General features: G+C 35.6%; 1 protein-coding gene across 1 annotated transcript in view; it reads right to left on the reverse strand.

The window, feature by feature from the left end:
- The window catches only part of LOC136855446 (pleckstrin homology-like domain family B member 1), a 317769-nt gene that overhangs the window by 77724 nt on the left and 222767 nt on the right, over nt 1-17278 (reverse strand). The window contains 5 exon segments of the mRNA XM_067132489.1: nt 14258-14330; nt 15004-15190; nt 15354-15462; nt 16372-16455; nt 17125-17235. Coding sequence (XP_066988590.1) covers nt 14258-14330; nt 15004-15190; nt 15354-15462; nt 16372-16455; nt 17125-17235 — 564 coding nt within the window.

Raw genomic sequence — 17278 nt, forward strand, 5'->3', positions numbered from 1 at the left:
CTAAATCAATCAAAACAAGACAATTTTATAAAAGAAAACACTGATCACACTTACACTAAGGCCCCTAGCCCAAACACGCACACACTATTACACACACACATACACAAAAAATGGCCACTAAAACGTGTCACAAAGAGTCACAATAAAACCCAGAACACTCGGAGCAAAAATTCAAATCCTAAAAAAAATAAGTAAATGAATAACTCTCAAATTTCAAACCACAAAACGAACAAAGACTGATTTTAACCGGCTAGACACTCACTCCAGAATCCAACTGGGACAAAAGAGGTGTACACACCACGTCCACGACAAAAGAAAAATGATAATCTCGACCAAAGTCACCTTTTATCTTATCTGCTGCTGTCAACGCAGCTGGTGAGTAGCAGAGAAGTAGAATAAAGGACTGTAAAAAGGTTTTACTTATTAAAACTACATCCATTATTTTCAATAAACAATTAAATAGGAGGTTTTACCTACAAATGTAAAGGTACACTTCTGAACGAAAAAGGCATAGCACTGTGTACTGTTAACACAAACATACACACATACATGTATACAACGTATATACATACATACGTATATATATTTGTGTGTACATAATGCACAGAGGTTTATGAGAAAGAAAAATGAAGACATTACTAATTTTTAAAACATTAATAATAATAATAATAATAATAATAATAATAATAATAATAATAATAATAATCACCTTGTCTTCCCACTGAGCCTCGGACCACAACCTGAATTCAAACTTCCAAATACGTTAAGTTCCTCAAACGAAAACTATTAGAAGAAAACCGAAGACGGAAGACAACTCGAAGAACAAGCGTTACGGACAGACGGACGGAGAGACACACACACACACAGCCTCCCTTCCAGGAGAAGCTGGAGGATAATGGCCAAACGGAAAGGTCAGGCCTTACGAATGCCCAAAGATTCGTTCGGCTGGCCTTGCTCCCCACCCCACCCCACACCCCTAAACGTGATACCCACGCTCCGCTCCCTCAGCTCTCTCTCTCTCTCTCTCTCTCATTCTTTAGAAACGTGATTTGAATTTTTTGGTTGCTTCCTTTGTTGAATTGTATACACATTTACTTATACATACATGTATATATACTGTATATATATGTTGCCTAATATAATACACACACACACAAAACAAAAACACATACACACACACTATATATATATATATATATATATATATATATATATATATATATATATATATATATATATATATATATATATATATATATATATAGTGTATATATATTAGATATATAGCTATATATAGATCAATTTCTCTAAATTTGTGACAAATTACAAATCAGAAACAGAATTCCACTTCTCGAGTCATGTCAAACATACTACAAACAAATAATTAAAAATACGTAAAAATGCATAACTATAAATCAAATTAAAAACAAGCACACAGCACTACAACCATTAAATAAAGAAATACAACCCTACAATATAAAAAAAAAATCTTCCGTAATCTACAGAGATATTAGCAGAAACTTATGAATGGAGACACAGGAAGACCTTCTAGATATAAATCTGATTTATTGCAACTCCCAAAAATCCCGGGTCTTAACCGCACGATAATTATAGATAAGTAAATAAACATCCTTTCACTTGGGAGAAAAAGCCAGTCAGTCTCTCTCTCTCTCTCTCTCTCTCTCTCTCTCTCTCTCTCTCTCTCTCTCTCTCAAGACCCACGTAGGCCGCGGTTGGAGGTGAATAATGAAAGATGTATTTTGTGATAACATTCCAGAGCTGATGAATAATACTTCTCTAGAGAGAGAGAGAGAGAGAGAGAGAGAGAGAGAGAGAGAGAGAGAGAGAATTTTCATCATAGTTTGAGTATTAAATATATGATTCGAGGCAATTAGGTTTAGGTATCTACAATGGCACACACACACACACACACACAGAAACATCGATCAAAAAAAGCATAGTCACCATCATTTTCATCTTCGTCATAAGTTTTATTGCTTTCATGATTTTAAAGTCTACTTAAGTGCTTGTGTCCATGACCTGGTCTTGATTGCCTTTTGACCTAAGCCGCTTGTGTGTGTGTGTGTGTGTGTGTGTGTGTGTGTGTGTGTGTGTGTGTGTGTGTGTGTGTGTGTGTGTAGGCCTCCGCCTTATCTCGTCTCATCGCAAGAACACAACTTGATAACTTTCACTCTTAACCCCAACACTTTACGACACTGCCTGACCTATGCTTATGTTGCGTGGGCTTATGTACAAGACGGTAAAGAAACATATGTCTATTCAAGTGAAATCACCATGAAATCATGGTGAAATCATGCTCAAGAAGGTTAGCGAGAGACAGTCTTGCACGGATTTCACTTGTGGGAACGAGGAATCCCGGGACTGATCCGCTGGGGAATATCCTTTAGCCCTCTACGGTGTTCGGACCCCAAATTTATGTCAAATTGCCAAATTTTCGTTCTTTGTACAGGTTCGGGGGAACCTTTCCTTTGGACTTAGCTTAATTATAATGGTCAATTTTGGTCCACAATGCGACAGGTAGCGTAAATAAGAATCAAATAACGAGGCTCGAGAAATAATAAAAAAAAAAAAAAAAAAAAATGGCATCACATTTCAGAAGTTGAGGGAAAAAAGGGGGCTTCTTCGGTATCATCTCTGCTGGCAGCCACAGGTTTTTTTTTTTTTATTTGCTCTCTTTGTGGGTCTTCATGAGTTACCTTTGGGTGTCCTCATTCAAGGATTTCGTTTTTTGTAGTTCTTTTTATATATGAATAGGGGGAAAGCGCGATTTTGAATCGAACTGATGACACTCTCTCTCTCACTCTCTCTCTCTCTCTCTCTCTCTCTCTCTCTCTCTCTCTCTCTCTCTCTCTCTCGGAAACATACCAATACAACGGCAAACTAAGAACAACAGAACATCAAAATTTACTATACCTATAAAAATATTGTGCATACGTGTATCATATATTCTGTACATAGACGTTAATTTACCCATGAAAATGTGAGATTTACAACCATTTTAAAAGCCAAACTTTACACTCGTGACACAAAAGTTTAAGACATTATGCAATTATCGCTAACTGCGACCTAATAAAGTAAATGGTTATCATATAGCAATAAAGCATTAGTAAGCCACCTTCAAGATTAAAATATTTCCAACAAGTTCTTTTAATCACAAATTATCCACAATTCACAATATTTTCTAGAAGTCTTTGAATACATAAACTCAAAATTAAATTATAAAAATATATGAACTAAAGTGTAAACGATGGAAGACTGTGTTAACAAATAACCTGAACAGAATTCTCGTCCCGTTAAAACTTAAGGAACAAATGGAGATTTTAACAGGATATTGTCACTGAAGGAACTGCAGAAATCCAAATGAATTCAAGTAGCAATAATTAACAATTATGAAGGAAATTGGTACAGGCGCCATTGAGAAAATTCTAAAAGCCTCAGACGGCCATAAATTAAACACGCCTTGGACAAATTAATATTCAAGTTTAACCTACCCAAATAATCATGCAAAAACAGTTAGCAGTTGCATGAAGAATTTCGTATGAAACTCAAGAGGTCATATATCTCGTATATCTTTAATATTTCGGTAATTAAGAATCCAGCTAAAGTCAAAACGTTTAGATGTTGCGAAAATGGTTACGCCATCCGGACGCTCAGCCTTAAATCTTAAATATCTCAAATGTATATCCATATGCATCGCAGTTGCTCTCAGTAAGCATCCACTTGCGCTTGCCAAGTAACGCGTTTTTACCTTTTATCTATCTAGTGAGTTATACTGATATAAAATGTTTATTGGCTACGAACATAAAAACACCCAACAAGCAGGCAATCGGTAATGTTTATATATATAAAATACTAGTCACTTTTTAATGTTTATATATATAAAATACTAGTCACTTTTTAATGTTTATATATATAAAATACTAGTCACTTTTTACAACTACATACATACGTGCGTAGTTTTAATAACCGCAATGCCCTCCTAACTTCTCGATTTCTTCACACTTATTGGGTACGTTTGTCACTACTAAGCCTATGATCCTATGAAGAACCAAACGAAGAAATTCTGATGTCCGTAGCAGGATTCGAATCTGCATTATATATATATATATATATATATATATATATATATATATATATATATATATATGTATGTATATATGTATAACTGAATCACGAAAATATGGAACGTGATGAATATATAAATAAAGATAAAATCCACGAAGGAAACGGAAACACTGGAGTGCTGCGAGGCCTTTCGTGGATTTTATCTTTATTTATGTATATATATGTATATATATACAGTATATATGTACATGAATCCCACAAGAATATATGCTTCCCTATCGCAAAATAATGTATCAAATGACTCATGATAAACAGCAAAACATCACTAAAACCAAATTCTGAAACCTGAGCAAATAATCCCAGGTGTATGGTCAGTACCCATTCAAACAAAACTCATCTACAAGTACATTACACCAACTGAATAATACCAAGACACCCCTTCCACATACCCTTTGTAAAGGATACCCACGGAACGCACGAAAACCAACCACAAGGCCACCTCACCTAAAAATATATCCCATCCACGCAATCGATCGATTGCCAAAAGCAGACTGCGGTACCTTCAGGCCTTCCCTATTTAGTCCTCACACACAGGCGTCGTGTCCACTTCTGATTCTGTCCATCGTATAATGTGATATGAGACGGACAGACACAGACACACATACATATATACATACACACACACAAAAGGGACGATGGGTGGACGCGATCACTCGCAGCAGACTTTTTCATTATTGATATTTCTTGGGAGTCCGAGAACGTGCTTGAACTTAACGTATACCTTACCTTTTCTCTTTCTCTCTCTCTCTCTACCCACCAGTGTTTGTGATATCTCCCTCCTTCCAACACGTCCCCTTCTCTCCCTTTTTGAGAGAGAGAGAGAGAGAGAGAGAGAGAGAGAGAGAGAGAGAGAGAGAGAGAGAGAGAGAGAGAGAGAGAGCCACCACTCACAAACTTCCTGTTTCTGGTACGCAAGCAAGCTTTCGAATAATAATAACTGAAATAGCTTATACTTCCCCGTGCTAACCTTCAATTTTTCAAGGTCTAAATTCCCTAACTTTAGCCCACCAATACTTAGTTATAATGGAGAACATCAAGAAAAAATCATATTACACACTTGGTTTAATCATTAACCAAGCTCTTCGAAGTTCACTGTGCTATATGTCAAGTTTATCTTACTTCTGATTAAATGATCATTTTGCTCTTTATTATAACTTTACCGTCCCGTCGAAGACTACTTTTGAGTTTTGGCAGAATTTAATGCGTCATTTTCTTTCTTACACCAACAGTGACTTGACCCCGAAACATAAAATGGTGTCTTTTTGCACAATACTACCACAAAAACGAAAGCTGTTCTTGAAGAATGACATTAGTTCAACTCATACAAAATTAAATATCCTAAGTATACGACCCAGTCAAAAGAGTGTCCAAACAAAAGAGAAACGTGACGCAAAAGTGGAACTTTTCTTCGTTCAAGTATACGAATCAAGGCACCGCCTCGAGAATAGCACCTCGATCACCAACTTCGCAGAAGCCCCCAGCCAACGAGAAGCCACCTCGCCAGGTACGACGTAACCAAAGGCACCGATGAGGGAAGGAAGGAAGGAAGGAAGGAAGGAACAAAGCACGGGAGATAAATGAGATGATCGCCGCATCCCATGAAAAAACATACGCGAAGCGAGGCAAGCGCCTCTGGAGGCTAAAGATAGCGAGACTCGGAAGCTATGAAAGATTGCTGGTTGGTCAGGTGTGACGATGGTAGATTGCGGTTCTCTCCCGCGAAGGAGCGGAGAGTCTGGCTGACCGTCCCTCACTGAAATGGGTATTGTGGTAGGTCAGGTCAGGTCGTAGATGAAACCGAAGTCAAGCGGTGGTTACAGGTGCGTGTCTTTAGCAGACAGGTGCTTGGCGTCATGTTGGAGTTATATCAGAATCACAGTATTGCTTTCCACGTATTATACAAATAAATCATTTCTGTTTATGTAAAAAAGCGGGGTTGAAACACATTTAGATTAACACTAAATACCGTGAGCAATTAAAGCAGCTTTTAACGAAATCTTTCATCAAAAGCTACTTTCCTTAACTACTCTCTAAAAGTATCAACTAAAACCATGAACTTGTTGATACTCTGTGAAAGGAATCGTGATTTGGTAAATTTAGCCAGCTAACCAAAACCTTTTAAACAACTGTAATGTCGAATAAGATCAAAGGAAAACGTAACTATCACACATCAAATTATAAAGATTAAAACAAAATTAACCCAGGAAACATTTTTGCCATAACACCAAATACAAAACGTACGATCTGGTAGCATTCAGATTACTGCTATATCTAAGGAATAAAATAAGTTAGAGAAAAAGTTACAAATTCATTTGCCAATAATAGCACTTCACTCAAATGGCCGGGCTGAAAAATACCAGTTCAAAACGGATAAAGAAAAAAATAACGCCTATTTTGCAAATCCACCCATTATACGGTCATATACAAATACTAAAATGGTTATTTATCATAGCACCCCCCAAAAATTTTAAAAGGATTAAAAAGAATAAATGGCATACAAAAAACCTTAAGAGCTCACGAATCCAAGAAGAGGCGGTGTTAGTGAAGGAAGGAGAGAGAGAGAGAGAGAGAGAGAGAGAGAGAGAGAGAGAGAGAGAGAGAGAGAGAGAGAAGACCACCGACACTGCTGATAGTGACGATTTCTTTATCGCCTGACGAAAACACATTCATCTTCCGGAGGAGGAGGAGGAGGAGGAGGAGGAGGAGGAGGAGGAGGAGGAGGAGGAGGAGGAGGAGGAGGAGGTGGTGGTTTGCAACCGATCTATGTTGTGGCCTTGGCTGCAACGCTAGCTGGTTTAATCCTCCTCGTTTGAGGGAAAGCGGAAATTGCGTCTTTTGGGGCAGAGAGAGAGAGAGAGAGAGAGAGAGAGAGAGAGAGAGAGAGAGAGAGAGAGAGAGAGAGAGAGAGAGAGAGAGAGAGAGTTACGGATAAGACGCCATAACATCTGAATCATATTTCTGTACTTTGTACGTGAAATGTAAACTAACATAGAATATGACGCCATATTTTCTGTTTCGTCGTGAATATTATTTCTCTACTTTGTAAATGACATATAAATTTATCTAACTTCATATACTAAAGTAGGTTACCTCCAGGTTAGTCTTGCATAAATTTTACCTCCAGCTTAGTCTTGCATAAATTTAACTAACTTTTATATCATAAAATAGGATATCTTCAGCTCATTCCTCCTTTAAAGCAAAGCATCCCAATAAATGCGGTAAAATGTCAATTTGGATCCAAAAGTTTAGAGAAAGAGATTCCACTTTTAAACAATATTTACAGGAGACACTCGAGCATACATAATTATCCAAGACAGCATTTAGATTTACAAAAAATAAATAAATCAATAAATAAAGTTATCCACCGATCCAAAAGTGCAACTAACAGAATATAACTAAGAGTTGCAAAGGTATCCTCGTATATACCCAATAGCTTTTGTTATCATTTACTTGGATAAATCATAAAGAGATGTTTGATATTTCTTAACGAACTAGCTATCAGACCTATATGAGAGAGAGAGAGAGAGAGAGAGAGAGAGAGAGAGAGAGAGAGAGAGAGAGAGAGAGAGAGAGAGAGAGAGAAGCTGCTTCCCTATCTCTAGCTGTGTGAATCTACTTTGGGAGAACTGGGGAAAACCAGTTTGAACCTTCACAATCGGCTTCCTTACTTAAAAGAAAAGAGGAAAAAGGTGAGTTTTCATCGAGAAGTTTACCACAGAGAGAGAGAGAGAGAGAGAGAGAGAGAGAGAGAGAGAGAGAGAGAGAGAGAGAGAGAGAGAGAGAGAGAGAGAGAATACTTTTGCACAACTTGAGCAAAAAGAGAAGGAACCACATTTCACACAACAGTTATCGGAAACAATCATAAAATCGACGCTATTAAATTTCTGAAAAAGTAACAAGACACAGCCACATAATAATAATAATAATAATAATAATAATAATAATAATAATAATAATAATAATAATAATAATAATAATAATCTGCACTTGAGCAGAAACGAGATGGAACCACATTTTCCAAACACAGTTGTAAGAAGCAATCGTAAAAACGTTATCAAATTTATGAAAAATAAAAACACCACAGTGCCCTTTAATAATAATAATAATAATAATAATAATAATAATAATAATAAAATTTTATCTTTAAAAGAGCTAATATAAGTTCCTTCATCAAAGGCGAAAATTCAAGTAGAGAGGCAGGTGGGCTAACTCTCCCTTCCTATCAATCACACGTCCGTCAAAAATCGGGCCAAAGCGACGAGACGTAACGACATATACGTTCAAGAACTGACGTCAGCCTTGGGGGTGGAGGTGACGGCAAGACAGCCAAACCGATGAATGATAGGAGTAGGTTAACTCTGAATGTTCCAAATTCTGAGACATAATGTGATGGGTGTTTACCCAGACACGCAGATATACTGTAAGTACAGCTTAATAAAATTATATATACACAAACAAACACACACACACATATATACATATATATATATATATATATATATATATATATATATATATATATATATATATATATATATATATATATATTAACTTTATCACATACACGATTGTTCTGTGAATTAGTAGAATTACTAAAGGACCTCATTCAAACAGGATGGTATCTAATGGAATATTTATTCAGAAAAAGTTACAAGCTTTCTTGGACAAACGGTCCACATTATTGTCTGTAAGGATACTTGATAATGTGGACTGTTTGTCCAAGAAAGCTTGTAACTTTTTCTGAATAAATAAATACTCCATTAGATACCATCCAGTTTGAATGAGGTCCTTTAGTAATATATATATATATATATATATATATATATATATATATATATATATATATATATATATATATATATTATATATCACATTAACAGGTGATTTTTGTATCACACATCACCACATTTGAAAAAATATGAGGCTAGATGTAGGTCCTGACCGGTTTCTACTCTATTTCTAAGCCACTGACGAAGCCATTCGTCAATGACTTAGATAAAAGGTAGACACTGGTCGGGGACCTACGCCTAGTCTCTTATTTGTTTTACATCCGTTGTCTTCGCATTTACTACAAAGACATTTTTTCTAAGTTCCTTTCTCAGAGCGTAGTATCACTCGCGTATTCCAAAATTATAATTCTGAGAGAGAAAGTCGAATATTACAGCTTACTCAGTTAAATTCCTTTCCTGAAAGCACAGTATTCTAACCAAAGCAAATATTACAGATATGAAGCCATAACCTCCTGATTATAATTCCGTTAAGGAACAGATACGCAAAAGGTTATTCACCCTAAACTTCCCGATCAGAATTCCATTAACGAACAGACACGCAAAACATTCCTCACCCTAAACGTCCAGATAATTCCACTAATGAACGCACACACAAAAGGTTATTTACCCTTCATAACCCTCATCTCCCTTTTCCCCTTCACATAATTATAAAGGGGAAACACAGAGACAAAACAAAGACCAAGAATATCTCACGGATGAAGCACAAGTTCAAAATAAACGCGCCACTACTTCCTAACGACACGCGAGGAAATCCAAGTGGCATCCCTTTCGAAAAGAGAAAGTCATAATTCACACGCATTTTTCTCCCCACGTTACGTCATTTACAGCCACTTAATGAGCTCTTGTTACGTCATTCACGACCTGGTCTCGTTATAAAAAATGGGAGTAACCTTAGTATTATAATTTGCATGACTCACGGTTTAAATCATTCTAAATTACCGATGCGACGAATGAAGTTCTTGCTTGCAGGCAGAGAGAGAGAGAGAGAGAGAGAGAGAGAGAGAGAGAGAGAGAGAGAGAGAGAGAGAGAGAATTACAAACCTAGGTACTGTATATTTTACAGAACGCTCCCACATCAACCATCCCCGTCCGGTTCGGGAATCGAACATTGGTCGTCCAGTTTGTGAGGCGGAACAAGCCCCAGAGAGAGAGAGAGAGAGAGAGAGAGAGAGAGAGAGAGAGAGAGAGAGAGAGAGAGAGAGAGAGAGAGAGAGAGGAGGGGGCGGGAGGGGGGCTTCATAATTCATTCCTAATAAACTATGTTTAAAAGTATAACTTTCTCCATTTGTTGAAACTGTTCTTCACATCAATAAACACTAGCGTTTAAATTTACTATCTCGCATCTAGGTTTATCCAAATATTCTATTTCTCTAAACGCTTTAAATCCCCATTTACGGCCCGAAGACCCAATCCGGCTAAACACCTGTAACCATTAAAAAAAAAATACCCTAATCTTAAAACGAAGACACTGACTCAGCCAGCTAAGAATAGCTGAGCAACAATGTCAGTAAATTTATACATCAACGCCCATGACGAACAGGGATGGCATTTTCCTTGAGTGTTCCTCAAGTGTCATAAAAAAAAACTTCTATTGGGTACGAGGAACAGGATTCAAGAAGTTCTGAAAGCTTCACATCTTTGGTATAGAATTAGCTACTAAAATCAGATATTTTCTAAGTGATACACAATCTACATTTCAATATTCAACTAAAAACTATATTCTCTGAAGGCAATTCTTACCAGTGGCTTTAGATTTCTTTAGAAAGAGAAGCCAATGATGTACGACTTTATAAATAAATAATATAATAAATTATACTGGATATGGTTTTACACTGACGATAGACAGAACTGCCTGTGATGTACGAACTGGTTAAGAAATCCACAATGGTGTAGGTGTAAATATATATATATATATATATATATATATATATATATATATATATATATATATATATATATATATATATATATATATATATATATATATATATATATATATATATATATATATATATATATATATATATATATATATATTATATATATATATATATATTATATATATATATATATATATATATATATATATATATATATATATATATATATATATATATATATATATATATATATATATATATATACAAAACTTAGGCTTCCAAGAACCTGCTGTAAGGAAAATCAAGCAGGTTCTCGAAAGTTCTCGTTTTGTATATATATTTTTAATATATATTTACAACTACACCACTGTGGATTTCTCGCCATTTCAATGACTCATTTTATTATGAGATTTTGTTTTGGAAGTATGTCTAAATAACAAAAGATACAGAGCATGGTTTTATTTCAACGATACGTATTACAAATAACAAAAAAACTAATAGAGACTACTACAAAAAATGGCAAGAAAATTCGTTCCTAACTGGTTAAATGACAATTATGGCAAAAAAAAAAAAAATAAAATAAAAATAAAAAAAATAATCACCACCACATGTAAATTTGAAACTTTGAACATCCAATAGAGGTCAAGTAGTGGCACCCTTTTGAGATAAGACGTATCTATTATTATCTTCAACAGAATCGGTAAGCTGGGATTAACTTAGATAGTGGCAGGCTTTATGAACTCAAGAGCCAAACAGGTGGTATAAAAGACCGGAAGTTGCGGAGTGGGGGAGGGGGGAACTGTATAAAGAAAAAATTTTAAAGATGGAAAACATAAAAGATGTTTGAATGACGGTCTTAAATACAATGGAGGATAATAGACAGACATATAAATTCAATGACCAAATTTCTTTTATTATTATTATTATTATTATTCAGATGATGAGCGCTATTCATATGGAACAAGCCCGCAGGGGCCACTGACTTGATATTCAAGCTTCCAAAGCAATGGTGTTTATTAATACAATAATATTTATATAAAGCATCATTTGGCCACAGTACAATAACTTCAAACGCTGAGACCTACAAAATAACACGAGCGATTCTTAAGTAATTCCTTCACAAATGGCTGTACAAATATTAAAGAACACAATATTTTAACCATAACGCCTGTGATTGAACACTAGTACAGAGTGAATTTTTGTACAATATTGCATATGTTGAAATATAAATATGTATGAAGACTAACCCTCATCATCAGTTAAATGAAGCTAAATTCAGGAATTATGAAATGTTCCCCAAGCCTTATTTTCTAATTGTGAAACTGAAAAAATAACCACAATTCATATCCACAATTTCTGATGTTAACATATACCTACACACGTACTCTCATGCAAGCAAGTAAAAATTAAGTACAGCCATATAACACACGTGAAATTTATGTTTAAAGAAAAAGGCAGACTAATAAAATACCTTATATCTACTCTGGTCTATTTTCTGGCCATAAATATCACAGGCGATTGTTTTGATAGAAAACGTGAAGTTAAAAACAATTGTGAAGGGGGTATTAAAGACCATACGATAAGATGATTCAGGTAACAAAATATACTGTAGTCTTCTCGTATAGCATTCTCTCCAACTCAACCGAGGCTCAACTTTGTAGGCTACGACCATCATTAAAATAAGTTATGACAACAGAGATTAGATAGCAGATTGAGGAAAGGCAACGATACTCAAGTGTCTCCGCTTTCCGTACATTTACGTACCTAAATCAGAGATATGTAACTTAGTAAAGTCGTAAATATAAAAGCACTTACAACTCAGATACATAATGAAATCACCTTACATAACAAACATCTATGGACAACGTCAAACGATTTATTGTGGAAATGTAATGCAATCTGAATCACTATAGGTCAACTCGTGACATTCTCAACAAACAGATTCTCAATTTCGAGAATAAATGGATGTAATATGACCCTGTAAAGTAGCACAGCATTTGTCTTACAGGATTAATTTTACACTAATGCAAATACCTTGGTTCTCAGTAATTTTTCAGTCTATGTACATGACTTTCTATGGCTACAGTTACTATCCCAACTTCTCAAGGTAATCTAAAAAAACTAAGAGATCTTTCTTGCAACTGAAGTGCTATCCATCCTAAACAAGAAAAAAGTAAAAACTCCATAGGCATAAAAAGCAATGTGAAGGCTGAAATTAGACAACATATCTCTTTCCCTTCACTTGATGTATGCAATGGGTTATTTCATTTTTACTTTATTGGGACTCCCTGGTGTATATTTTACAGTTACAAGTGGCTGACTCACAAACACTTTACAAGGGATCTTCTCTCGGTTGGCAAAGGAAATCTTTATGGGGAGAGGGAGAAGGGGTGGGGGGACTGCCACCTCACAACACCACCTCCACCAATACCCAGCACGTGACAGACACGGCTCATAAAATACCCCACCCCCAACCCACCTACTCCCCCAATCTCTCTCATAAACTAAAAATATGCATGGAGATAGATATACAGATATAGATGCATACATATATATAGATTTTTGCCACATACACTTTTGGCTATTTTACATACACAAATTTTAAGCCCTTACGAACCTTTCCCTAATACAGACATACCTTACACACCCTTGTAAGCTGCTCAATTTTACCCTAACTACCATAATGTATGAGCTCATTTGTAATCCCATCAACATCTAGAGCCTTATCCTTTCTTACACTCAGCAGTCATTTCCACAAGCATTCTCAAAGTAATCCTAACCTACCTCACTCTTGCATTTTTCTGATATACAGTACCTCTCTTATACCATCTACATTCGATTCTTCAAAGCACTCACTCACCAGAAACAGGGCTGCATTCACTTGAGAAAGCACCTCTAAATTTACATCTTCTACTCTAAGATCCAGGGAGAGATGCTTCATGAGAGAGAGAGAGAGAGAGAGAGAGAGAGAGAGAGAGAGAGAGAGAGAGAGAGAGAGAGAGAGAGAGAGAGAGAGAGAGATATGAACCATTTTGCAAGGCATCAATAAGATATCAGAATGAACATGTGAAAAGAGAAAAAGTGAGTAATAAGAGAACATGTAAAATGTAAGAGCCATATTATGGTGTCTTATATTTGTATGAGCCATCACTATGCTAGTATCTGATATTCAACCTATGTTGAATATGCAGGGCAGGTAGCTGTTGTGGAAGACTGAATTTATATTCCAGGGCATAAATGTATTAAGTTCAGCTGTAACTTGAGACCAAAATCTGAGGCTTTACAAGTAGTTTGGCTTATAGTCCCCACCTTCAAAGTACGTTGGATTAATACTTCCACATCAGCCCCCAAAATCCAGCATGAATGTACTGTATACCTTTCCCACATAAGGTATGACACTCTACATTGAATAACTGAGGTTAAATTTGGCATTTCCCTTACCTTAACTTGTGGAATATCCCTACCAACGCTCTCGCCGCTGCTGCGTTTCTCCAAAATGTCATCACTGGACAAGCTGTAGCAAAGTTATAAAAGATATAAGAAATTTTAGGACTCAAATATAAACCTTTCCCTTACATATCCTCATGAACTGATTCTAAGTATGAGACAATGTACGTACAGTGTAAGTATATGCAAAGTCAAAAAGTTCTAGCTACCTTATCTCTCACAATCTATGCTCAGTAAAAAGATTTGCCTCTGAACAGCTTTTCTAATTGAATGTCATATCAAAACTGCACCTAAAACTTAGGGATCTTTCATTGTCAATGAAACAATCATTCTTAGCAGTTTCTTATACGATCATGAAAATTTCAAAATACCTGCAGCCTAGATTCTGAACCTTCCTTTTTCTTAAAATGCTGAATAAATACTTCCAAGTTGCTAGAATATTTATAAAAGCTGTTCACTGGCCAAAACCATAAAACCAGCCAAAACCAGAAGAAACTGTAAACACTTTGCAAATCTCAGATATTTTCTAAAAAAAAAAAAAATCATCATCCTGATGCCACCATCTACCACACTATAAAAACAGTACCAATATAGTCAAACCCACAAGAGGCTTCTAAAACATCTAAATAATCTAACTAATCTCTTAACAATACAAATTAAAGTTTATGCACAAAAAATCTAAAAATGGATTATATATAACTATGAAAACCTTAAATCCTTCTGTGACATTAAAGCATTACCTTTCAGTATGAATATCAGACGACGTCAAGGAAGAATCTTCTGAGCCAACACTATTCAGGGAAGCACAGTTCACTTCCCTCTGTTGCTCTTTGGCTTTCCTTTCTTCCCATTGAGCTTTGACTTCATCAGCAACTCTGCGCTTTAGCTCCTCGACGCGACGTCGTTCTTTTTCAATGACAAGAGTACCTGAAGAGAAGACAGCTACAATCAAGCAAAGGAATGCTGCTTTCATCATCAGTTTAATAGTTACCATCATCTCATATTAGGAAGCTATACAAGAGTTCTTTACAACTTAAAAATATGCAACTGAAACCTTTCATTTCACGATACGACCTGGCATTTTACTCACCCTGTTTGGCTAAAAGAAGTTGACGATTCCGTTCTATTTCCATTAAGGTTGCCGAAGTTTTACGGCCAAGTGTCCCATCGTTACAACCAAGAGGAGTTGATGAGGTTACCTGAAAGAATTAAATAACACTGAACCAATATCCTGTAAATTACAAATATATGTTCTAATGACTGCAAGAGCATTCCAAAACAAGAGCAACAGATGGTTATTTTACTGGGATAAACATCAACACACTTTTCAAGCTTTTACCACCATATAAAAAGTACTGAAGTAGTAATTCTTTAGGTTAATCCTTTGAATGGAAATCTTAACACAGCTGTCTTAATAACCATTCTATAACTATGAATATTGAACATAATTGACTTGCATGACATTAAATACTGTATTTACGTCAGTTTTGGAATATATACTGGTCTCTTTCAAACTACTTGAAAATTAGGTTGAAAATCTTAATTAGGAATTTACCTTTCAGTGTAAAACATTTGCATAATTCTAACTGTTTTGGTGAACACGCATCCCCTTTCTGAACAGCTCCTATGGCTTATTGGCAGATCATTTGGACCAAGGTTTTGTTACAATAAATTCCATTATAAACTTGTATTTGTAATTTTCTATATACTTGGCAAGACTTATAGGTGAGGCATATAGACTAGTTTTACTTAAGCTATACTCGTGACCAAAGAGATTTTCTTACCCAAATATTTGACAATATTTTAATGAACCATACAACCATGACACAGTTACTGACCAGCAAAAACTACCAACCATATTACCAAACTTGATCCTTTTCATGGTCAGATTGGCAACTTGACCCCATTCTGATACTCTAAATGTGGTTGTGAATTCTGCTATAGCCATCAGAATTACTTCATATTCTTGCAGTTGGATCTAAGACTTTGTATTGACAAGTGTATCAAAAAACTGTTAAGAATTCGAGAAGTTAAGAAGGCACTGTGGTTATTACAATTACATATGTATCTGGCAACAAGTAATCAGCAGATTCTAAATATATATTTACCTGCTGTATTCTGTCCAGATCCTCTTGAGACTGGTCCAGGAAGTGAAGCCTCGACAACCGTTCAACTAAATCAGGAGCACCACTCTGGATCAACAGATACATTTAGTAAGAAAATTATTTCAAACACAGACAGATTACAAAAGGCAACAACATTTCCATAACTTGACAAAATCAGGTATCAATGACACACAGGACATTATCACTTCCGCATCAAAATATCACAAACTATTTTTGTTAGTTTTTGTTTTCAGCTGTTCATTAATTCTGATAAAAGTTAAGTATGAGTTCCCCATATAGATAACAGACATTTGCAATTGAAGTTAATGCTGCAACCATTATATTAAAAGCGGAAAAAAGAGGTAAAAATTAGTTTATTAACAGTGTGATAAATCATAAAAGAGAAACAGAATTCATAAAATATTGAAAACTAAAACAGTATCCTCACACTTTTATTGAAAACAAAATTACCTAATGTTTAATGATTAACATTAAAAATTTCATTCCCTTGAAAATTATTACTTACTGACTAAAAACTATATCATTAAGGTATTAATCAGGTAATGAAGTAAAGAAAACAGGCTATAAAGACTGGCAAAAAAGATATCAACATTTGCATAATGTGTATCGGCTTTGCCTTAAGCTGACAACACCAGATGAAAACTCTGTCTTAAAGCTAATACTCTATAGAAACACTGATCTACTTGTCAGCTATATTACTATATCAGGGGATTATTATGACAAGAGGTTAAGTACCTCTTCTGTGTCGGATGAGCAAGCAGGGGAGCACTGGCCATTGGGTGGTGTGATTCCCAAGCGAGTCAGCTCTCCGAGACGTCGTTCAGCAACTGTCAAACGCCCTCGCTCCTGCAACCCAACACCAGCTTAGCAATAGCAAATGTGCGGCACA

The sequence above is a fragment of the Macrobrachium rosenbergii genome, chromosome 31 (assembly GCF_040412425.1).
Source record: "Macrobrachium rosenbergii isolate ZJJX-2024 chromosome 31, ASM4041242v1, whole genome shotgun sequence".
NCBI lineage: Eukaryota > Metazoa > Arthropoda > Malacostraca > Decapoda > Palaemonidae > Macrobrachium > Macrobrachium rosenbergii.